The sequence below is a fragment of the Cyprinus carpio genome, chromosome B24 (genome assembly GCF_018340385.1).
Source record: "Cyprinus carpio isolate SPL01 chromosome B24, ASM1834038v1, whole genome shotgun sequence".
Lineage (NCBI taxonomy): Eukaryota > Metazoa > Chordata > Actinopteri > Cypriniformes > Cyprinidae > Cyprinus > Cyprinus carpio.
Window position 1 is genome coordinate 3,505,231 of NC_056620.1, and position 26,307 is coordinate 3,531,537.

Sequence of the window (26,307 nt, forward strand, 5' to 3'; positions counted from 1 at the left end):
TGCAGGTTCAGGAGGGACAGCAGAGGACGTGCAGGAGGAGACCGCAGGAGAGAGAAGAGGAGAGGGGAGGACAGACAACCGGCACTGTTTCATACAGAGTTTAATTTATTCATTATTGTATTTTAACCTATTGTAAGTATTAAAAGGGAAGATGGCTCAGACAGACAAGAAGTTTTTTGAGAACCTAACGGGCGCTGGGAAAGCCATAGCAGTGCTGACGAGCGGAGGAGATGCGCAAGGTAACGTTACACTGTTATCATTCCGACAGCTCGTGGTCATTCTGTTTACATTTCGTTCTAATGTATACCTTTAAATCCTTATTTTCAGTGTTCTGTTGGATCACTGTGTTCATAATGATCGCCACATAGTTTCACACTGACATGAGCTGTGCATTCCGTTACATTGTTACACTATTACCAGCATTACACTGGCTGTTCAGTTACAGTGTATAAAATCAAGTTTGTTAGAGTCTCCTACTTGGGTTTGTTTCTCTCCAGGACGGATGAAAGGGCCTTTGAAGGTCTGAAGGGAAGGAAATGTAGATGAGATGATCACAAGGTCACATATTTTGAAATGTGATATGTTTGAGCGATACATGGTTGATGTTTAGCATCAGTGTTCTCGGTTTAGTTTCACTTGCTTGCTGTTTAGACTGGTTAATATTGGTAGAAATGCAGGTTGAGATGATGATGAGGAAGTGGAGGATGAGGATGAAGTAGCTCAGCTCATGTCAGATGACAGAAGCTTTCATTTCTATCGTAATGTTTTCAGGTAGCAGACAGCTTTACTTTACGTATCTGTTGCGCTGGTGTTTAGGTGAATGGATGACATTTATTCCGCTATCAATACATGCCTCTGCATTGCGGAATCACGTGACCTTCGTGGACAGCACATACGTAGCGTGTCTCCGCTCCATCCAGCCTAAAAGATTATGATGCTTGCTTATGTTTGCTTAATATTAACCGCCATCTGTGTGTTACCTCATATCAGCGCTTTCTGTCTGTCAGTCAACGAAAACATGATTTTCTTCAACCAGGAAGTTGCTGCATTTTCCACAGTGGCTTTCTCGTGTTTAGGCTATGTTTTAAACCTCATGGCTGTTTCTTCATGAAGTGATGTGTTTTGTAAAGAAGAGGTGAATTGAGAGTTTTAGGGTGTAGGAAGTCTGAAGGATGCGTACGTGAGGAGGCTCGGGTGCGCGTTTGAGACTAAGAGTTACGTCACAGGAAAATGAGTCATGTGACCAACGCGCTCGGCTTTAAACCAATGTCACGTTTTACAATAATTACACAATTAAGTGCTAGCTTAAGAGGTTTCTACCTTTTGTGAATCTGTTCAGATTGATTTTGTTTATTAAACAATATTGTCATGAATAAAATCAGTTAGTTAGATGTGCACGGACACACTTGTACCTTCATTTCAAAGCCTAGTTTTCCTTAAGGAAAATGCGAATCTATTTTATCAGACATCTCTTGTGAGAAAATAAGTGTGCTTGAATGTGGATTTGTAGTGTACTTCAAATCTTAAAAGTATATTTTTAAGTAACCTAACTGTTCTTGCATATAGGCTAATATTAATTACATAAACAGCCTCTTAAGTGTACTTAAATATAGTTAACTTTCATGACTATACAGTTGCACATCAAATCAAAGTTGTTACTTTAAATTATTACCTTTAACGTAAATTATTAGGCTACTCTTTTGTATGCTGAAGTGTACTACTCCACAAGGGACTTCACTGCAGCTCCTATGAGAAATGGAAATGTTTTTGATTTGGACTGCAGTGTAGGTTACTGTATGAAAAATTCACATGAAATTTATAATGAGACACCAGATGAAATGTGTCATTTCTGTAGTGACTCTGATCTGATGTAACCTACATGCAATATTAGTCATTCCAGTGGCTTAATGTATCTGCATGTAGGCTATCCTAAACACAGTACATGTTATAGGTTGTGGGTTCGATTCCCAGGGAACACGTTAGGTAAAACAATAAATAAATGTATAGCCTGAATGCACTGTAAGTCGCTTTGGATAAAAGCGTCTGCTGAATGCATAAATGTAAATGTATAGATGAGTTTACTCAGTTAACACTTTAGATCTTTAAAGCAGCTGCAGGACATAAATAGCAGGGCTGTTGCATTCTTTATCTATTTAGATAAATCAGTCGACAGTGGCAGACTCAAAAGCTTGAGCTCACGGTGACACTGAATATTTCAGAGCCTGTAGGGCAGATCTCTCACCTTGACACATCTGACATCAGACGTAACATATTGCCTGGCGAACAGGTGGGGAAAACACCTAGGGCTTTTTTCTAAAAAAGCCAAGGAGCTAAAAAAGACTAGAAGAAACCCAATCAATACTGTATCTACAGGCCCAGAGAGACTTTGCAACCATCTAGAAACCACCAGTTTGTTTGTCACTTAAAGCTATATATGACCAGTGTTGGGAAGTAGTGTAACGATTTCAATTACTTTATTAGTAATGTAACTGATTTCTAGCGAATTATTTCAACTGTTAATCATTTTCAAACATGTAAAGCAGGCAGGATTAACATTTCAGTTGTACTCAACACTGATTACTGCCAGAATCCTTCTTTACTTGAATTAGGATTATAATAATTTAATTTTAAATCACAGCCACCACCACATCTTGTTTTTTTTACTTTGAGATTGATCTGAGGTAAAGTTCAGACTTAAAATCATAACAAGAACCCATTTAATAGCTATGGCAGTGTTTTTGAAATCAAATCTTTGTATAGCTATGACAGGAAACACTGCCTGAAAAAAAAAAAAAAAAAAAAAAAAAAAAAAAAAACAGTTATTCTTAAAAATAAAGCATATACATAAACCTAAACAGGAAATAAAACAGTTATTGAATAAGCATGTGTCCTAAACTCCTGAAACATTGGTGTCTCATATTTTAGAGCAATTAGTGAAATTTGGGAAAGAAATCAATCATATCTGTATATATGTGAAAATATTCAGATGTCACCCACTTTGTAATCGTTAACATTTTCATAAATAACTGTAATTTAATTACAATTTTTATTGCTCAGATTACAGTTGCATTTATTTTGGGTTACACTTTATTTTAACGTGTCCTTGTTACAGTGTAATTATACATTTAAGTACTGAGTAATATTAATTAACTACATGTACTTACTATACGGTTAGGATTATTGTAAGTACATGTAATATGTGTAACAAGAACACCTTAAAATAAAGTGTTACCTTATTTTGCAATTAAATTACGTAATTCTGTTACATGTAACTAGTTACTCCCCCACACTGTATTTGACTTCAAAGTTCTGTTCTGCAGAAGAAAATTCAGTTTACAAAGTTTACAGTTGAGTAAATTAGGAATTTCTTTTCATTTCTTTGTAACCCGTCCTTCAACACAGGTGTCTACTGAAATTTAATCACCTGAAATATATTTTTTTCTCCTTAAATGAACTGAGCCGTTCTGCTGATTCTGTTTCTTTCCCTTTCCTTTTCTGTGTTGCCTAGTAACAGCAGAGTTGCTTTCAGTGAGCAAATCTAGCGAATTGCATTAAACCAGATTTAACCTATTTTGTGTATAATATAAGTGATGTTTTAAAGGAGGAGGCTAGCAACAATTGCCCAAATATGGCAGGAAAGGCCCTCAGAGACTGCTGCACAGTTGCATTCCAGTGATCCTCAAATTACATGATCAAATACAAACAGCCAGTTCTAACCTGTTTTCCCAGTATTTTTTCTACAGATATCCTTCTAACGTGCTCTGTCTGTTGTTCCCCTGCATGCAGGAATGAATGCTGCTGTTCGGGCTGTGGTCCGAATGGGAATATATGTTGGAGCCAAAGTATACTTCGTTCATGAGGTCAATGTCTAGTTCATTTCTACAGAATTCTGATGATTCTGTTTATCAGAATGATATTTGCATGCTGTATACTAATGTGTAATCATTAATAAGACAAACTATGTCATTGCTGTATAACATGTGATGTTGCTGTTCACTCTTTCTCAATGGCCAGCCATTTATTTCCAATTTAGAAATGTTTCTACTTAAGAAGTTTTATGAATGCACACAGGCTTTTAGTGAAATACAGTAAGTCATGTATTGTAAATAATATTAATCCATTTCACTGTTGTTGGCATAGCAGAAGTGTTTCCACAGTGGTTTGAATTAAAGCCCCATGTATCTGGCCTCAAATAAACACGATTTTTCCATTAGTATCACATAGCATCTCAGCCATGCTTGAAGAGATGTCAGGCTGTGATAGGCTGAATATCTTCAACCACACTGCTTTTATGCAACTGCTGCAGTGAAGAAACCCACACATCCATTTTCTCATGATTCCACCCTCATTCTTAAATCTGAAGCGTGTCACTTGTTAAATCATTTGTTTGTGGCATTTGCATTTGCTAGTGGTGCAGAAATGACATGCTTCACCTTTTTTTAAACACAAAGCCATGTCTTTGCCAAGACAGAACTTTGCCTGCCAATCCCCGTAAGCTGGTTACTTGAATTCATTTCTGGTAACTGAGAGGTCATTCAAGGATAAGAGGTGCAATTTTAAATGCATGTTTGTGTGTTGTACAGGGATATCAGGGTATGGTGGATGGAGGCGACAACATCAAGGAGGCGACATGGGAGAGTGTGTCCAGCATGCTGCAAATGGTGGGTGTGATGAGAAGCATACAGCCCCTCAAAGCACTGGTGCATACCAATGCTGCTAGTGTCGCAAGATCAATATCTTTTCCATCTCTTGTTTGTGGTGGTTAAGATTTGGTATGCTTGTGTTTCAGGGAGGCACTGTTATCGGCAGCGCACGATGCAAAGATTTCCGCACACGTGAAGGTCGTCTGAAGGCGGCTCATAACCTGGTGCAGAGGGGCATCACTAACCTGTGTGTGATTGGTGGAGACGGCAGCTTGACCGGAGCTAATCTCTTCAGAGAGGAGTGGAGTGGCCTGCTGGCAGAGCTGGTCCAGCAAGGTATGAGCTGCAGATGACACAATAGAAATCAATTTTATTGAGGGTTATTTTATGTACAAAGTTAAATGCTAAGCATTTCAGCTGTTCAAAATATTTACATCATTTATTAGAATTTTGAATGTATTGGTCATGAATTTTCTATGATTTCAATTAGGCTTAAATTAGCCAAAATTAAAGAAGTTTGGCCAGAATCTGAACTAATAGGCTTTGTTTGTTGCTGTGTTTAATCGCAGGTCTGATTGATGAGGAGGCCTCTCAGAAATACTCTGCTCTTCACATTGTGGGCATGGTGGGCTCTATCGACAATGACTTCTGTGGCACCGACATGACAATAGGAACAGACTCAGCACTCCACAGAATCATCGAGGTGGTGGATGCGATCATGACTACAGCTCAGAGGTACAATCCGTAACAAGGTTACATGAATCTAAAACGACTTTATTTAAAAGCTCCAAATGTTTCTTGTGAAAAAAGACAGTTTTTGAGTGATTCCTATTTATTGGCTAATAATTCTTTGTGGTTTACAGTCACCAGAGGACATTTGTGCTGGAGGTGATGGGCAGGCATTGTGGGTAAGATTGTTATATTTTATCACCTATTTTGGATTTGTTCGAAACATATGATTGACGTGGTGTTTGCATGCTGCATACTCTCAAATAAGACACTGTACTCTACATATCTGTATGCACTTGTGTGTAAAGCTATCTGGCATTGGTGAGTGCCCTGGCATGTGGAGCCGACTGGGTGTTGATTCCTGAAATGCCCCCGGAGGATGGCTGGGAAGAGAAAATGTGTCAAAAACTCTCTGCGGTAAAACAAAAATACATCACTTCTTACTAAACTACATGCAGCACACTTGATAAAACTCTCATGTTAGTCAGGTGATATTAGTTTATTATATATTTATCAGTATCCGTATGCGAAACAGCCGCACTACTAAAATACAAGTCAAGTTAGCAGCATCACTACTCTTCAACATTGGCTATACATACACACTTACAGTTTACGTATTTACATTACGCATAAATCCCATTTATCCACATCTGCTTACAAAAAATCATTTTCCACTAGTCCCACTATGTAATGTCTATTGGTATACGCTTCTGTAACATGCTTATGTTTTTTTGTGAAACAAATGTGTTCACTGCCCCAGACGCGATCCAGAGGTTCAAGGTTGAACATAATCATAGTTGCAGAAGGAGCCATTGACAGACATGGAAAAGCTATTACTTCTAGTATAGTCAAGGATGTGAGTACTGAATGTTTTCAAAGGGAGAGAGCAAAAATCTGGAATGGTTCATAACTGGAGTGGCCCATAGCCAATAAGACTCCAAAGAGACTCAAAGACTTGCTGCAAAAACATTCTACAGATTCTACTACATGCCATAAGATGTACAAGGGTTTTCACACTGACGGCAATTTGCATTGAAAACTTCAACTGGAATTGGATACAGAATTTGGATACAGTAGTTCAATAGCAACCAGTAGTACAGAGTCTGGCTGGCATTGACATTAAGTAAATCGAATTGGAAATTCAATTAACAGTAACTGTATCTACGAACAGTGACTTAGTAGACAGTGCAACAACTTGGCAGCTTAACCAAAAAACTAAAGCAACTTGGTGACTATAAACAACAGTACAGCCACTTGCTCTCAAGGAAAAGTTGCTTCAGTGGGATTGGTGTTTCAGTGCGGAGCCACTTCTGAAGCCTGAATTCCAGCTTTTTGAATCTCTCCCGCTGTTTTGTCTTCGGTTTGTGATGTGTCTCTTACCCTCTTAGAAACGTGCAGGAATGAAAAGGCTGAATATCATAATAGTAGCTGAAGGTGCGATTGATCGTAACAACAAGGCCATTACCTCAGAACATGTAAAGAATGTAAGTACATGAGGCACATAAAGATCCAGCTCATGCATTGACCCCTGACCTCTGTGAGCTCTGTATGTCCGCCCTTCTCTGGCTTTGTCCTGTGTGGTTTGCTTAACACGCACACACACCATCTCTTTCTGGTAAGGCACTTGTGGTCACCTCTGAACATAACCAGCTATGGCTATCCTCTACTTACTGTATATCTTAATACTGCACGGCATCGGTGCGTAAGCATTTTGAATGCTACCTTAAGCAGGAGCATGCACATCTTCCAGTGCTTTACTGTTCAGTCTTACGTGTTCTTTCAGAATACTTTCTGCTCCAAGAAAAATTAGGTAAGCGTCACTATTAGCATTGCTCATACTTTATTTTTAAAAACGCCTAACCCTAATTTTTAAACTTCATTCTGTATCTTGTCACTATTTTGTGGTACTGACATGAATGATACTTCAGACGGACACTTAGAAAAATCATCTTATTAGAACATCATACAGAAATAAGCTACATGTACTCTACATATGTGAGGCCCCAGCCTTATCCAGGTACAAAATATCATAGAAAAAGGGCAAATTGTGGGGAAAATTTGCAAGTTAACACCAGTATCATGGTGGTATGTGTTACCCAGGCAATCACCACTCACATTTTCTTTAGGTAATGTAAAAATCTAGATTTAGTTGTGGAAATGGAAACATTTCTGTTTTCTTTGTTCAGATTATTTAGTGCGAGTTAGAGTACAGTTTCTCAACCTGAAAAAGGTCTTGCAGGAGTTCAACCAATTACAAAGTTTAGCACAGTCTCTGAATGCTTACTACTAAAAATGGGCTCTAATCTGCTGACTAGCATAGAAAGCTGTTCTGATTTCACCAATTAATGCTCACTTTCTTATTCTCTGCATGTGCTTTGCAGCTTTCTTTTGAATCTTTATGCTAAATGCTTACATTTTTATAAGATGCATTTTTTTTTTTTTTTATCATAACCTAATACCGTACAACATTTCAATTTAGTATTACATATGAAGGAATACTTCACCCAAAAAAGAAAATTCTGGCATCATTTACTGTGACTCTGAAACTCATATGACTTTCTTTATTCAATGGGACACAAAAGGTTATATTTTGTAGAATTCTAACACTGTCCTCTACATTAAAACACTAAAAAATAATGAGAAAAAACCACACACACCTAGCAAAGTATTGCAAAAGTGAACCATACAACTTGTGCAGTATAGCCCAAATGACACGATAGCTTTGTGTTAGAAACAGAACAAAATGTAAGCAGCTTGGACATATAAATAACTCTGTTTGTGTTCCAAGTCACAGGGGTTTCGATGATAATGAGTAAATGACAACATAATTTTCACTTTGGGGTTTACTTAATTATTAACATGTTATTTACTGTATGGTTAATAAACAGTATGATTATGGTGATAATTTTTACTTATAATAATAAAAAAAAGGATAGGATTTAACTTTTTATTATATCTTGCATGATGGACAAGATTTTTTTTTTTTTTTTTTTTTTTTTTTTTACAAAATATGACCTAAAACCTCGAAATTCCCTTGATTCCTATAATTCAACTCTAAATCTTCTTCATTACCCCTCCAGCTGGTGGTTCAGCGTCTGGGCTTCGACACACGCGTGACCATCCTGGGCCACGTCCAGAGAGGAGGGACCCCCTCGGCATTTGACAGGATTCTGGTGAGAAACTCTTGGAGATAAAAACAGGAGGGTTGGGCAGCTTACATTAAGTACATAAAAAGATTTGATGTCCACACACTGCACGTGTTCTGCGGTTTCCGCAATGATGAAGCACAAAATAAAGGCTCAAGTACACTCTGGGAAAAAGAAAGTGTACTAAGTGGTCTTCTGGGAGAATTTTTATTTAATTTCAACATTATGTTTATTTACATCTTCTCTGGCATGCTGTCCATCACATACAACACTAACAGTAGCTGGGCCCTTGGATTCAACATGCATAAACAGGTCAACAAATTTGATCTGTCTACTTAAGCATAACACACAAGCAATACTTCAGAATAAATATATTTACTGAACACAGCATGTGTAGTGTTCATTCTTAGTGCAGGGTGAAAAAAGTTAAGTATGTAATTCAAAGGAGGATTTAAAACGACATTTTCTGTTTACATGGAATAAAAACAATTTCTATACATAAAGTGACTCAGATTATATTAGAGCTGACTAAGTGCGCCACAGACTGCAGTGCTGTTTTGTGTTTGTTCTCAGGCCAGTCGTATGGGTGTAGAGGCGGTTCTGGCGCTGCTTGAGACCACTGCAAACACGGCAGCTTGCGTGGTGTCTCTGTGTGGGAACCAGTCTGTGCGGCTGCCTCTCATGGAGTGTGTGCAGATGGTAAGACTTGGACAGATGCCACGTCGGGTTTACTGCTGTGATAATAAAGATCCTCACTCATGCAGTTCAGCAGAGGAATGAGAACACAGCATTACTGCTGCACTCATGAATCATCCCGGCATTTGCATCCCTATGAATTTATTTAAGTTTAATATCTAATTACATTTCGTTAAATAAAAACTGTGTCTGTTCAAAATTATTCACTTTACTTCATTACAGTAATGAAAATTGGATTTTTTTTTTTTTACACATTACGAAAAAATGTGCTTTATCCAAAAATGAACTTTGCAAAATATAACTTCTTTTTTCTCAATGTTGAAATGGATTATGATCCAGATATTGTCAGTTCAACCCCCCCCAAAATATCATGTATCATGACATTTACAGTATAATGGAAGTGCTTTTGTTTGTCTTGTAGACTCAGGAGGTGCAGAAGGCCATGGATGGGAAAAGATTTGAAGAGGCCGTGCGGCTACGTGGCAGGTGTGTTTCATATGCGTTGTTTGTAACTTGTGGTGTAGCTAATTATTTTTTGTCGTTTGACTGTAGCTTTTTGTACAATACTGTTTTTTTGCTCACCAAGGCTGAATTTGATAAAAAAATACAGTATAAACAGTAATATTGCAATACAATTTAAAATAGCTGTTTTCTATTTTAATATATTTTAAAATGTAATTTATTCCTGTGATCAAAGCTGACATTTTTTAGCATCATTACTCCACTCTTCAGTGTGACATGACATTTCCTTCAGAAATCATTCTAATATCCTGATTTGCTGTGCAAGAAACATTTTTTTTAAATGATATTTCTAACAATAGCAAAAGTTTCCATTTTGGAATATTGCATAAAAAAAAAAAAATGCTGGATGGAAATGCCCAGATGCGCATAAATTCTAAAAATGCACATAAAAACCTTGTGCACACATTTGAGTAAGATGAACTTTTTATCCGATAAGAAATAATGTACATAAACTACGATGGAAACACATTTACAGAATAAATTCCTCTATGCACATCGAAAAAGTCATGTGACTTTGCGCTATGAGACGGGATAGCAATAGCAATGCAATGCAATTGCGATAGCAATGACCGCTTTTATTGTGTTTCGTCTGCTCGCTCTGAGGCGCAAGTAATTTATCATTTATGAAAATGATTATATTCAGTGGCTTCTCCTAGTTTTCTTAAGTGATATTTAGTAGCAGTTTACCAGGAAGTGACGATTTTGTTCTCTTAAACTCGTTGTATGGAAACGGTGCTTTATTCGCAAATGTTTTATGCGTTTTGCACATAAGTTTAATTCGAATATTTGGATGGAAGCATAGCTAATGACTTTTTTTTTTACTGTCTTTACTGTAATTTTTGATCAATTTAATGTATTCTTAAAAATAATCTTACTGACCTAAAATGCTAATTTATGTTCTATTTATTTTGTGCACAGCTACAAATATAAAACTTCTGTCTCATTTAATATAAGAATAACACTTATATGTTTGTGTGCACATGCAGGAGCTTTGAGAACAATCTGAAGACTTACAAACTTCTGGCTCACCGCAAACCAGAGTCTGAGCTTCCACACGTGAGTGTCGGATCCTGAGAGGGATGCTGCGTTTGTTTTACCCTGGTGATCTTTCACTAAACACCTCTGTTGACTGACACCAGCATGCTGTTGGACCAGACTTAGCTATTCACAAGCCCTCGCTGGATGCTGTGAGATAGAATTCCACCCCTAGCAGATGCTTCCAGAGGAAACCAAGAATAATAAGACCTGCCACACATCCTGTGTGAATATTTCTGCTTGTGGATAGTTATTTTTAGATCTATTCTCTAGCTATTATTATCATCTCAATGTCAAATAATCCTTAAAGGGCCTTTAGTTGTGTTAGCTTGCTTTAAAGCTTGAAAAAAAAAAACATCAGGAAGCAACACTATGTGTTTCTAGTTAACAATGCTCCACCAACAGGCTGTTTTGCTATTGAACATTTAAAGGGATACTCCACCCCAAAATGAAAATTTTGTCATTAATCACTTACCCCCATGTCGTTACAAACCCGTAAAAGCTCCATTAGTCTTCAGAACACAATTTAAGATATTTTGGATGAAAACCGGGAGGCCTGTGACTGTCCCATAGACTGCCAAATAATTAACAGTGTCAAGGTCCATAAAAGGTATGAAAGTCGTTGTCAGAATACTCCATCTGACATCAGACGTGCAATCTGGGTTATATGAAGCGACGGGAACACGTTTTGTAAGCGAAGAAAACAAAAATAATGTTTATTCAATAATTCCTTTGTCAACAGTCTCCTCTGTGTCTCTCCATTTAACCGTATGCTGTGTATGCTCTTCTGTGTCATCCGTGCCACAAGGATGCGCTGTTTTCTTTCAAATCAAAGCTAAATACACATGGAAACAGCGCATACTTGTGGCACGGATGATCTGCAGCTTAGATTCTATCATTTATCTTTGTAGAATATAGAATAATTCAATTAAATAATTATAAATGATTAAACTGCATTCCAAAAGTTTCAATAACTAATTGTTCTTCAGGGTTTACACTTTTTATTACCAATGAATTTACACGACTAGTCATTCATGATTATGTTTTGCACATAGCCGTTTCCCAGCAATTTCTACCCTATAATATATTTTAGAGCTTGACACAACTGGAAAAAAAAAAATGTATTTTTGTATTAAGTGTTTTTTATTATTATTATTATTATTATTATTATTATTTATAATTATTTCTTAAGATTTTTTTATTAAGATTTCCCATGTCTTTTCAGTTCTATAACTCACATTTTCCAATGACTTTACATGACTAGTCATTCATGATTATGCAAATAGAAATGTAGCCCTATTATTATTTTTTTTTTTACTTTATTTTACGTTTATAAATCACTGTTTTAAAATTCTTCTATATCCAGGTTTTCCAAGACCATGAGAACCCTGATTCTCAAATAATTACAGCTAACATATTATTATTATTATTATTATTATTATTATTATTATTATTATTATTAGCTATTTAAGATTTTAAAGTTGTTTTGTCCTAGTTTAAATAATTCTGAGCTATATTTGGGCCCCCTGTGGGCATCTTGCTGAGGCCCGACCCCCAAGTTTGTGAACCACTGATGCATAGTATGCTGCTTTTCTAAAAGCCTTGTGTAGACCAGAAAACAAGAGTCTTGAATGGCACAGCTGCTACATCACAGTCACCAAAGTCAAACAGTCACTTGTCCAGAAGTGTTTAGTCAATAATCATTCTCTGATGCTCTGGGCTGTGTGTCGCGTAAACGAAAGACTGAATTACCCTGCACCGATGGGAATGGAAAGCAGATTGATGAACCAGCCACAGTTGGTTGGAAGCATTGTTCAATTCTTAATATGCATTGAGTGGTCAGCACAAAAACACAACGATGATCAAGAAATACCAGGCCTCAAATATACAGACATACCTGCTAGTTATATAAATAAATATGGCCATTTTTAATGTACTGTACATGTCAGGTCGCATATATCCAGCAGGATTTACAGTAATCTACAAGGACGCTTGCTGTATTTATTATAGACAACCGAACATAAGTGAGTAAATATAGCTGAAGGCTTATGCAAGCAATCGGTTTGTTGGATTATGAGAAGTGATTTTAATGTAAATTATTGACATGTTATGTCTTCATCCCCCGTTCAGAGCAATTTTAATGTGGCTGTGTTGAACGTGGGTGCCCCTGCCGCCGGCATGAACGCAGCCGTGCGCTCCGCTGTCAGAGTGGGCATCTCCGAGGGACACAAAATGTTTGCTGTCAGCGACGGATTTGAAGGATTCTATAAGGGACAGGTAAATATTTATTTCTACATTCCTATATTAATAACCATCCAGCAGGTTTTAAACTCAGTGGCTTATATGGGAGACATCCAAGAACAACAAATGTGATGCACATATGAGCAAAACTGTGCCATGCTTGGATGGCAAAACAAAAAATGCATTTACCACAAATTTATATCAAGTTCAAGTCATTGTTTTTACAAACGTTATTTTGTGTAGCATTACTGGCAGCAGCATCTAGGTTACAGCAGTTATATACTGCACTTTTAAATGGCACGCTTACATCCAGTTGTGCTAATTGTGTTGCTTTAGTAATTGCATTAAGAGCAGGAAGTACTCAGCAAATTAACACGTTTAACTCAAGTAGGTGTTGAAAACGGTACAGGCTGTGGCGTCCCCTCTATCCCTGCTCTGCTGCTCTGACACAGAACATGACAGGATTAACATAAACTCATTTACCACTGCAGTACCACTCTGGGCTGATAGGGGCGATGTGTAAAATCCATTAGCCGTATGCTAAGAGCTTTCGGAGGAATCAAGATAAACACTGAGCAATTAATTACATTACATAGGCTTGGCCCTTAGATTAAGACATGATCCACTGATTATCTTGCTGAACAAACTCAAGGAGGATTACAAACTTGGTTAGAGAAAGCAATGCCTCATCAAATCCATATGTGTTTTTATCAATAGCTTCAAAATACATGTTTTTTTTTTTTTTAATGATGTTTTTGAATTCTTACTTTCTCTCTGGCCCTTATGCATTGATAGACTTATTGAATTATTTTTGGCTAAAAGAGTCTCATCATAGCTGAGTTCTCCATTATGATCTCTTTAGCCAGTCTAATCCAATAAGCCAATGAATTTGGAAAGTACATGAATGGTAATCGCATTTAAACCATGTGGATTTCTATTTGAAAAACTACATTAAAAAACAATTACTGTAAGTCATAATATAGGGCACTTTTGACAAAGACAGAAAAATAATGTTGCCTTTAGAGAATAAGCATTTTTAAGTATAGACCCTTGTGACAAAATACACTTGAGCATAAATTTAAAAAGAGTACAATAATTTGAAGGAATATGCTTAATTTAGGCTTTAGGTTTAATTGCATGTTAACAATATTAAAATACATTAGCTAACTTTAAAATACCTTTTAGATCCACTTTAATAGTACTTCTTCATATGTTATTTCATCATTCACTCTTTTGTCTTTTAAAATATGATTACTTTATATTGTCAAATTTACTGACAAGCATGTATGCTAAACTAAAATGAACGTCATGCAATTTCTATTGAAACCTTTTTTGTCATGTGTTTAAATTAATTAGTAATTACACATTTGCAATGATGAAGAAAGCAACTATACTACTATGAACACAGTTTTTATATTTTAAATTGTAAATAAATTACTTTACATGTATTTTAGTATGTTAGTCAACACATCAAAATAAGTGTACTTCAGAGCACAACAAAATATTAATAAAAATGATTTAAAATGTACTTTAAAGTAAAACTTTTTTCACATTATTGCAAAGTGCACTTTTTACAATTATGTTAAGAAACAGTCATGAAAGTGTCTCTTTAAGTACACTTCAGTTTAATTTTATTTCATTCATATTTTATTATTTACAGGTACATAAAAAAAAAAAAAACTTTTATATTTGAAGTACACTACAAGTACACATTCAATACAGTTAAGCACACTTCTTTTTCACAGGGGGGATATCCATGGAAAATTCTGTAATGTTAATTATGAAATGTAAACAGAAGATACATATTTTTGTATTTGTATTTTATATTTTTATTTATGAAGCACATTTCAATACAACCGAGGTTGCCCAAAGTGATAAAATAATAAAATAATGTACAGTGTGTGTGTAATAATGTGTTATATCTGCATATACAAGTTCCTTATATAATAGTAGTGGTATAATAATGTGTAAAATATATATGTGTGCTCTTTGTAAGCTTATTCGAGTATTGAGTTGTTAGCTTAGATAACTTATTCTTAGACACGTAAAAAAAAGCAGCCTATGTCAGATTAGTTATTTACAAGTTTCTGTTCATGTGACACTATCTCTTAGAGGACAGCTGCCCATGTACATATCTAAGCTTCTCGCATTTTGAAGTATTAATGTACTCTTTTAAGAAATTGTTGTTTCAACACATTTTTGATTCGCTATGTTTTCCTTTCTCAGATAAAAGAGATCAAATGGGCAGATGTAGGTGGATGGACGGGTCAGGGTGGATCCCTGCTGGGAACTAAACGGTATTTATCTTATATACAGAGGTTATGTTGCATGTTTATATACAGATATTAATAATGCAGATGATTTTGCATGCAATGTGCTATACTTAGTGCAATGTTTTTTTTTCAAATTTGCAGAACACTTCCCGCAAAGCACATTGATAAAATTGCAGAACAGATGCGGAAGTATAACATAAATGCATTGTTAGTGATCGGAGGATTTGAGGTATGTCTTCCAGCCTGGGCTTTAGGCTTTTTAATGTTTTATTTTGCATTTAGTGTCACAAGATGGTCATTTTTATAAATAACTTAAAAAATGTGATGTGGTAACACTTTGCAATGAACTTCCTTAACTACATTAGTCAACATGAACAAACAATGAAAAACTCTTCTACAGCATTAATCAATCATAATTAATGCTAATTTCAACATGTACTAATACATTTTTAAAACCTTTATTTTTTAAAAACGTATATCTGTTAATATTATTTAATGAACTAAGCGGTGTATTTTAATTAACTAACATTAACAAATATTCATAAATACTGAAACAAATGTATTGCTCATTGTTAGTTAATGCTAGTTAATTGAGGTTAACTAAGAAAGGTTATTGCAAAGTTTTACCCATAGGTATTATAACATTATTAACAATAAAAACATTATCTGATATTTATTTTAGATTTAATATATACAGTATATATATATAGTAAACTATATCAATCAGTTTGCACCTTGATGTCTGTCCGTTTAGTTTTATAAAACAATTATAATTCTAAATTTAAAAAGTAATTGATACTGTTTTGTTAACTTGCCTGCCCTCTCCATCATGTTTTCCTATGCAGCATCATCTAAAGCTTCCTGTGCTCCTGTTCTTTTCATAATGAACATCCAAAATCATAGAAAAATGGTGCTAATCACCTTCTTAGCAGGCACCGGTTCATCATTCAGCCGTTTGAATGAACCGTTAACATTCACACAGCTGAGATGACAAACGGCGCCATTAAAGACCGAACAATGACCCTCAACTCCAGAATAGCTCACCTGCTTTTCTAAAGTCATCTCATACTTTGAGTTCAGGCTCATCTTCTCTCTTTCTATACAGATTTGTGTGTGTGTATGTATTTTACGCAAGTGTTTCAATTTGAAGTGTGTGTACGGAGTGGATCCTCTATGTCATGCTCTCCGTCGTGATGGCCGTGGCTTTCCACTCGGTTCCTTCCTCGTTTGTCTTTCTCATTCCCTGTCTGTCCACTCATTCCATCCCCATTCCCAGCACCGGTGGCGGTTCACTAAATCCCCGGCTCTGCCCTGCCCTGCAGGCCTTCCTGGGGATCATGGAGTTGTTAGCAGCCCGTGGGACTTATGAAGAGTTGTGTGTGCCAATGGTCATGGTGCCGGCCACAGTCTCCAACAATGTGCCTGGCTCAGATCTCAGCATTGGTGCAGACACGGCTCTGAACGCTATCACTGTTGTAAGTGAGGCTGGAGGGCGCCACCTACCAGCCAATCACATCAGCAGGTCTGTGTTTTCTTTTTACAAGTCAATCAAGGAGGCTCTGCCTTATGTTTACCAGCCAATCATGTCAGACTAGGCTACCAGCAGCAGTGGGTTCCCAAACTTAAAGCTGCGGTCGCATTCACCATTGTTCAGTGAGTTTCGCAGACAAAATCTAGTCACAATTGAGAATTTCGCACAAAAGTGAAAGATTGCGCAACGGATTTCATATTCAAGTTCAAATTGGCCAACAGAAATATACTTGGTTTGAAAGTGACCGCTGCGTGGGCTATACTTCATAAATCGCTGCACTATTGGCAAAAGACTATGGATTTTTCTTTGGCTGCAAAATTTAGCAAAAAGTTCACTAATGTGACCAAATCTTTTTTTTTCCCAGCAGGCACACAACATCTTAGACATTGATATTTGGTTAAATTTCGGTCGCGACGGCAAGTGACCAAAATTCAATGCCAATTCAACGTCTAATGTCAGTGCTGATCTGATGTCCAATGCCGACGTCAGCTGTCGTTGATATTTGTTGTTTTTAGGTTGTGCAACCAAAATCCAACGTTAAAGGGATAGTTCACCCAAAAATGAAAATTCTGTCATTAATTACTCTCTCATGTCGTTCCAAACCCATAAGACCTCCGTTCATCTTCGGAACACAAATTAAGATATTTTTAATGAAAATGAGAGCTCTTTGACCCTCCCATAGACAGCATGGGTACTGCCACGATCAAGGTCCAGAAACATACCTTGATCTTGGTAGTACACTTGCTGTCTATGGGAGGATCAAAGCGCTCAAGCTCTATGAATGCATCAGAAATATCTTAAATGTCTTCAGAACACAATTTAATATATTTTGGATGAAAACCGGGAGGCCTGAGCCTGTCCCATAGACTGCCAAATAAATATAACCTGAAATATGACCTGTACATGTCTTGGTAGTTTTGTGAGATTTAGCCTGATATTTCTACATTAAGCGTTAATGTTTGGGCTGGTAAACACAAAGGTGAGCCGTTAGCTGACAGGTAAGTAGAGATGACATGATGGCGGCATGTTTTGAGCTGTGCTTTTTTTGTGGCTGTCATGTGACTGAGCCTGTGCTGTGTTATGCTGTGATCACACTGCATTAACCCGTCATAACAGATCGCTGAGTCCGGCTAACGCTGGCGGAACTGGAGTCTGTCTGCATAGTTTCTGTACATCCATGGTTTAATTTAAACCAACACAAGCCTTACTAATGCACAGGCTGCTGCCAGTTTTTCATATATAACATATTTCACCTAAAACCCTCATGTCCTTACAAACTCAACGTTTTGTTGAACTATGGAGACTAGTGATATCAAACTTGAAAAATACATTTGTACAGATACATTTGTATACATTATGTAAACAGCAGCTAAAGGGAAGACTTTTGCGATAAAACTAATGCAACAATGATATATATATATATATATATATATATATATATATATATATATATATATATATATATATATATATATATATATATATATATATATATATATATGTATATATATATATATATATATATCTTTAAGGGATGACATCACACACAGTATTTTAGTGGTAAAAGGCCAATTGGATGGAAACGGGGGAAAAATACACTTTGTCAATAATAGAATAGCACAAATAGTGAATGGGAATGTAGCTACAGACGTCATACAATGTTTGAAGATTTTCAGCCAAAAAATTAATAAACTCACTTAAAGCTACTGTGTGAGTTCAGAAGATTTCAGATATAGTGCGTTATTAATATATCATTCTAGAAAATGTTTATTTCTCATGGAACAAAACAACAGTGGTAATGACATGAGGGTAAATAATGACAGAATGTGGGTTAACTGTCACATTTCAATACAAATCACAATTTAGGAAGTAAATAGTATGCAAAACCAGTCGGAATTTAGAATGCTAATGTTCCAATGGCATCATCACTGTCAGTTACAGTACACTACTACAGTACACAGTGTTAATGTGTGGACTGAGTCCTCTTGCTGCCTCTGTGTCTGTTACAAGTGTGCAGAATCCCTGCGTTTCGCTTCAGTGTTTTGCTACGTGACAAACCCTGTATGCGTGTGACTGTGAAAGTCAATCCGACCCCATCCGTACCCCCTTCTTCTCCCCCTCGACTCGCAATCAGAAGCCATGCCGGCCATCACACGGTGGGTGTCCCATCAGCAGGGTCCGCTCCTGCACCAGTACTCCCCCTGCTGGTCTAACGTGTGCATTGTGCTGTCCCCTGTGGTCCCCTGCTGTGTTGTGCTGACCTGCCGGGCCTTAGAGTGTCTGCTGCAGCTGTGTGAGGCTCGGTCCAGCTATGAGGAGTTTTGCGTCCCGCTCTGTATGCTGCCTGCAACCATTAGTAACAATGTGCCGGGCACTGACCTTAGTATCGGGGCAGATACGGCCCTCAATGCCATTGTGGAGGTAAGATGATAAACCTCCTTCCTGTCTGCAAATGAGTCATTCTTAGGAAACAGCAGTATTTCTACCCAGACACATTACTTGGAATTCTAGAATTAGAATTTGAATTTGTGCCAAGCCTGTTACATTCAAATTGAAATATAACATTGAAATAATTATAAAAAATTATAAGATTACATATTCTTTATTTTACATTATGAGTATAATCTTCTGTATAATAATTTGTTCATAATTATAATTTGAAAAGAAAAACAGGTTATCTGGCAAGTCTATTAGTTTCACATTTTGGGGTTGAATATTACTGGGTTGAAATTGCAAAAGGTTTAATAAAAGTGTTAGCTTGCAAATATCTCATTATTTTATGTGCTTAATATTAGTATTCTTCTCCATGACAGAGTTGAACTCTTAAGACTGACAAGGCCGAAAGAACATTGAAATATCACTAAAGATTATACAATTATATATTTATTTTACCTTGCAAATGTTTTATAGCTTTATTTTTATATATATATATATATATATATATATATATATATATATATATATATATATATATATATATATATATATATATAATTTGAATATAATATTTGATTAATAGAATTTTAAAAGAGTGTGCTAAGCCTATTAGATTCACATTTTGAAGCTGAAATTGCTAAATGTCTAATAATGATGTTTGCAAATACCACATTTACAGTCGGTATTCTAGTTCTTCATGCTTAATATTAATATTTTTTTCCCATAACAGAGTTGAACCTGAGAGTTTGATAGCCCCAAAGAATGTATTAATAACACACTGAAATATAGGTAAACCTATCTATGTCTGAACCACCTAGTTACTTAAAATTATAATCTTATTCACTTAAATGTGATGCCAAACCATTATTTTAAAGGGAAAATGTCACAGCAAAAGGTTGTTGTTTGTTTGTTTGTTTGTTGTTGTTGTTTTTTTTTTTCATTGTTATGGAAGTTAAATTTAGGTAGAATTTAAATTTTTATGAACAAATAAAACAATAAATCTATAATATAAAATTATATATGTTAAATAATAGTCTTAACAATTATGTATATATTATACCTAAAGAATATTTGTCTATATTACATTTTCATTTTAATGATGAATATAGGGCATGCAAGTCATGGTTAATATTCTAATTGATATATATATATATATATATATATTTAAATATATATATATATATATATATATATAATAAAAAGACTAAAATATATCAAATATTGCGACTGATTTAATTATAGCAGTAGTACATGAGAACACACACATAGCACGCGTCACAGTTTCCTGAGAATGACTCAAAGATACTTAGTAATAAAAACATTTAGACAGTTTAGAAAGCAATGTATTTTGGAATAGCATAAGCAGTGTTATGTACAGTTTGATATGAGGAGCATTATTGTGTATCATAAATAGTTTTGTGTCTCCTAAAAGCCCATATTCAGTGCAGTTTATCTTCCAGAAGCTCTCTGTGAACGCAAAAGAATTTATCTTGGCTTAGATTTACCGTCATGAAAAGTAAATATCCCATGTCTCCAAACTGATTTGTGCTCATAATAGTTAGTAAGAAAAGACATTTTTAGTTGGAGTTTCAAAAGTGGCTCTTGTTGCATGTACTGTATCTGGCATGACAGTGATTCAGCAGATTGTAGCAAGATTTATAGCATTACTCAAGAAGACACGGAATGACTAAGCGTGTATGTGTTTGTCAGACATGTGACCGTATAAAGCAGTCTGCCAGCGGAACGAAGCGCCGCGTGTTCATCATCGAGACCATGGGAGGTTACTGTGGTTATCTGGCCAGTGTTGGTGGACTGGCAGCAGGAGCAGATGCTGCTTATATCTTTGAGGAGCCATTTGACATCAGAGACCTGCAGGTTATCAACACAAACACAGCTAAAACACTAGTGCCTTAGCAATAAAATTATGTAACATGATTCATTAATAATTACACATAAGGTTATATAATCTCTGATTTAGTGTCAAGTCTAGAGCAGTTATTAAACAATGTCCATTAGTGCCATCTGTTGGTTAAATGAAGAAACTGACGTTCTCTTTTCTTCAGTCTAACGTAGAGCACTTGACAGAGAAAATGAAGACCGGGATTCAGAGAGGACTAGTCCTGAGGTATGTATCTGTCTGTCTGTCTGAGAAGACAGGATCTGAGTGTGTGGCTTGTTTGTTCTCCTCTGGGCTCAGATGAGAGTATTTTGGGTCAGTGTGTGATTGAGATGTGGGAGCAGAGCCTCAGGCGGTCTGTCACTCACTCAGCCGGTTTGTCTGTGCTTGTGTTCATGCAGGAATGAGAACAGTAATGAAAACTACACCACAGACTTCATCTATCAGCTCTACTCCGAGGAGGGCAGGGGAGTGTTTGACTGCAGGAAGAATGTGCTGGGTCACATGCAGCAGGTATGCTTGTGTTCATGCAGAGCACTCATACTCACTTTAATGACATATTCTGTAGCAGACGAACCATTTCTCTGGCCGTGCTGCACCATTGAACAAGCCACTTATAATGAATCTTGATTCAAAGATTCTGTATCTGCACACGAACCATGGTTCTTGTGTTGCCTGCTGATTTTCTGTGTTTAATGAATCAATATTCTGTAGCAGACGAACCATTTTCTGTTGCGTTGTGATTCTTGTGAAAGGAGCATGGTGATATTTAATATCATTATTTGGGATATATTATTTTAAGCATTTAGGGTTCATGTGATTGTATTGTGTATAATACTATGCTGACTTTTAGGTAGTAGTTACAAATAGAGATGAACAAAATGCAATTTTCTTGGCCTATTCAGATTTATTTATTTTATTTTTATTTTTTCCTGTGTCACCTGCGATACCAATTTCTTTCGATTCCGAATTTCTTTCTACCATTCAGAACACAGAAACACAGAAGCTGCATCTTTTTCAAAATGCAATCATACTTTTAAATCGGAAACCAAACCAACAGCTAGGGGTGTGCGATATTGACAAAACAAGATATGAAAAAGATTCTAAAGGTGTGTCATCTTTTGAGTTAAATTCTTACATTTAAGCACTCAATTAGAATAATAAGACATTTGGGCTGTTACCAGGCAAATTAAATCAGTATCAACAAAATCTAACCTGGCAAAATGACATTTAGATGCATTTACAAACGGCTTCATGGAGCTCGGGGGGACATGGAATGCTTTAACCTGCAGTTACAAATGCATAAATAATGTTTTGTTATTTTAGACATAAAATGTTGAATACTGTTATTTGAAATTATATATACATATATATATAAAAAAAGAAAACTAAACCATACCATGCCATACCATGCAGTGGAAAAGCACCATTTGCATCATTTGCACCCAGTGAAGAACTTCCACGCTGATGACATGTTTACATGCGATGTGAGCGTAAGTGTGACATCAGAATGGACCAGGCCCCTGGTCCCTGTCCCTGGCCGGTCGATCGGTGCATCTCTAGAAACAAATGAAATAAGTAATATAAAACTATGCAACGTAATTATAATATTAACATTATAGAAATATTATACCTAAACAATATTAACTAATAAAATAACAAATAAATGACAAACAAATATTAAAGGATTAAATATTATCCATATATGTATCTTTCACTAGGGTGGTGCTCCTTCTCCATTTGACCGTAACTTTGGAACCAAAATCGCTGCCAAGGCCATGCAGTGGATCACGAAGAAGCTGAATGAAAGCTACAGAAAAGGTATGAAAGACAACAGTCATGCGCTTCATGTGGTCCGGAATCAAACTTTACTAAAGCTCTCTTCAGAACTCACTCAGCACTGTTGTTGTTCACGAGGCACTCAGTAATTGTCATATTGTTAAAGCGTAATCATGACTGCACACATACACCGCAGTACTCATCATAATCCTTGACCTTGATTTACTTGATTTTGAAATATTATTGTAGAGTCGCTGCATTGTTTCAGCTCAATATTATGTGTGTGTTTTTTATTACTTTTGCTGTGCCTGTGGATGAATAAAGATGAAGGTAAACATTTGTATTTTAATCAGTCTGATTTGGTGACCTCTCTCTCTATATATACACTAGGGGTGGAACGGTTCAACTTACGGTTCGGTTTGTACTATGTTTAGGGAAAAACTATACTGTCAAATAAAAATAAAGAAAATAACGAATAATCTAACTACAAGCAACAGCACAAATAAATACAATAGAGTAAAGATACAAATAAAACAAACAGTGATTTTCTGTTTTTTTAGGTAGGTGTAACATTAGTTTTTAGGTAAAGAAATTGAATAAAGTAATGAAATGTAAAACAGCATTGCATATTTGACTGTATAAATTAAAGATTAATCTTTATTTAAGTTACAAAAGCTATTCAATAAGGAGCAGTGAGTGATTTCTTTGTTGTTGCTGTTTGATTAATATTAAGAAAGTGCTGTCACTTTAATAGAATGCACTGATCCTGTACATTCAGCTGGCTATGTCTGCTATAGGATACTTACCAAGATGGGCATTTTGACATAATTTTGTGTGAATTCATCCATTCAAACACAATACTTCAGAGAGAGCTTAATATTTTGCGCACTTGATGTTGAGTGCACGCACAAGCTTCTCACTGCATGTGCGAGCTCGTGTCCTCTGGCTCTTAAATGTTTAAACTGGCAAAGCTTACATGAGTTTAGTTTAAAGAGATATCAGCGTGTGCTGTTCAGGACTCACCTGTGTGTGCGAGCTATCAGCACCCGCGTGACAATGGCATAAATGACTGCTCATATTCCGAACCGTTCCATCCCTAATATATACACACACACACTTTAATTGTGGATTCTCTATATTTCCATTATTTATTTTATTTTATTTGTAATAGGCCAGTTCACTCTTGTAATTATTCCATTATATAAATACCATAATATACTACATATATTAACTATTAATATACTAAGCTAGATAAATATTATTATTATTATTTTTAATATGTGGATTTCCACTATATATTATGTAGGCCAGCTTACTATTGTAAATATCCCTATATAGTATGTATAGTTACTGTAATATAGTATAAATACTTATTTTTAATATATTAGGCTATATATATATATTTTTATTTTGTTTTATTTTAGCCACTTCACTATTCTAAAGATTTCTATTTACAGTATTATCCATCATTAATATAATATACTGTAAATACTATTAATATCCTAGGCTATATAATTATAATATAAATATATATTTTTAATCTGTGGTTTTCCATTATTTTTTATATGCATTTATTTTTTAAATGTAATTTTTATTGTGGATTTACTTTTTTTGTTGTTTTATTCAGTTTACTATTGTAAATATTCCTATATAATATCTATAATTACTATAATAGATTTTAAAACTAACTTTTAATATACTAAGCTATATAAATGTAATTTTAGTTTTGTTAATCTGTGTATTTCCTCTGTTTTGTTCTGATTTGTTTTTATTGGCAGTTTTGTGATTGTGTGTTGAATCTGTGTGTGTTGTGTAGGGAGAGTGTTTGCTAACACAGAAGACTCGGCCTGTTTGCTGGGCATGCGGCGGCGTGCGATGGTCTTCCAGCCTGTGGTTCAGCTCAAAGACGAGACCGACTTTGTGTAAGTACACAGCACAGTTCTTATATTCTCAAACAGCATCAAATATTTTGTATCTGTTATAATATCGGACCTTCTCTCCTGTGTGTTCAGTCACAGAATCCCTAAGGAACAGTGGTGGCTGAAGTTACGTCCACTCATGAAGATCCTGGCCAAGTACAAGACCAGCTACGACATATCAGACTCTGGACAGCTGGAACATGTGGTCCTCAGACGACCCAAAGAGTCTGAGGCCATGGCTGCCATTTAAACACATCCAAACAGCGGTGCTGTTCAAAGGTCACGCTTTAGACGGGCCGTCTGTCCTGCGAGCGCTGTCCTCGACACTTTTATCCTCTGGGCCGCAGCACATTGTTCTGTCAGCACTTTGTTTGAAAAATGTCACCCTTTGTTATTTTACAGAAATCGATGTTAATCGTAGGAGAGTGTGAGAAGCAGTGACGCTTTGTTTTTCTGTTTTATGTCCCTCGCTCCTGTCGCCCCGCTGTCACCCCGTCACCTTACAATAGTGTTCCGCTTCAAAGCACATCTCTCTCTCTCTCTCTCTCTGAAGTTCTCGGGAAGAAATAAAAATTCTACGTTCCGGTGTGAAGCGCCGTATGCGGTGAGGTCCACATCGCTAGAGCACTGTTTGATGTTTGAATGTATTGCATCATCAAGTGTTAACATTTGCCTGACCAATAAAGAGCATAATCAGATGTGTGGAAATGTGTCTGCTGTCTGATTAAACACATTACCCTGGTTATTCAACTTGTGCCTTGGTACTCGTATTCTTTAAAAGTACCATATAATGAATATTGCAGTATATATATACCATAATATTGTGGTACAGACCTGATGGATGGATGCTAACAGCAAGACAAGAAATCAACGAGTGCTTGTGGCAAAAGTGACTTTTTAATATAATAATAATAATATAACTATAATAATAATAATAAAGTTATTTATTAATACCATTAGTTTTATTTCAGTATTGCAAATATAGATTTTTTTGTGAATGACGTATGCAATTTTCTGTGAAATATGTCCTATCAGCTGTAAAATATAAATAATTATTATATATTCATCATTCACGGAAAGACAAAATCATAATAATAATAATAATAATTTAAATAAATAACTTGCAAATTTTAATAATAATCATTAATTATGCAATAAATAATTTTTAAATAAACATTCAAAATAATACACACACTCACTCTGAACCTGCTGAATCGCTTTAAAAATTATAACTTTTTAAACATTTAGAAGACTAAGGAATATTAGAAAGATAAGTGAATAGTTTTAAATTGCTGCACACACAAATACATTTTTTGTTGTTTTATATTATTAATGTTATTATTATTAAGGGGTTGGGGGTTTTGCATCGGGTTATTTTATTATTATTTTCTTGGCACCAGGGATGGAATAAGCCTTCTGGTGTTGTTTTTTCCACTATGACTGTTTGTCCAGTGTTAGTT

At 35.8% G+C, this 26,307-nt stretch overlaps 1 protein-coding gene across 9 annotated transcripts; it reads left to right on the plus strand.

Annotated features, from left to right (window-relative positions):
- LOC109077541 (ATP-dependent 6-phosphofructokinase, platelet type-like) lies at positions 1-25,555 on the plus strand. 9 transcript variants are annotated; one of them, XM_042752348.1, is made up of 23 exons: positions 1-239; positions 3,787-3,860; positions 4,584-4,661; positions 4,790-4,979; positions 5,213-5,378; positions 5,507-5,551; positions 5,681-5,789; positions 6,133-6,228; positions 8,453-8,545; positions 9,092-9,217; positions 9,636-9,700; positions 10,723-10,792; positions 12,902-13,048; positions 15,239-15,309; positions 15,427-15,518; positions 15,577-15,579; positions 19,092-19,237; positions 20,963-21,127; positions 21,316-21,377; positions 21,551-21,662; positions 22,871-22,970; positions 24,745-24,850; positions 24,941-25,555. In XM_042752348.1, the coding sequence occupies exons 1-23, from the start codon at positions 152-154 to the stop codon at positions 25,095-25,097; spliced, it is 2,361 nt and encodes a 786-aa protein (XP_042608282.1). In that variant the 5' UTR covers positions 1-151; the 3' UTR covers positions 25,098-25,555. The 9 variants fall into 9 exon arrangements, with proteins under 9 accessions (XP_042608282.1, XP_042608276.1, XP_042608283.1 ...); XM_042752342.1 differs by lacking the exons at positions 15,577-15,579; positions 19,092-19,237 and adding exons at positions 16,608-16,760; positions 23,253-23,258 and having other exon boundaries at positions 15,427-15,514; XM_042752349.1 differs by lacking the exon at positions 15,577-15,579 and adding an exon at positions 16,608-16,664 and having other exon boundaries at positions 15,427-15,514; positions 19,136-19,237.
- The last annotated feature ends 752 nt before the right edge of the window (positions 25,556-26,307 follow it).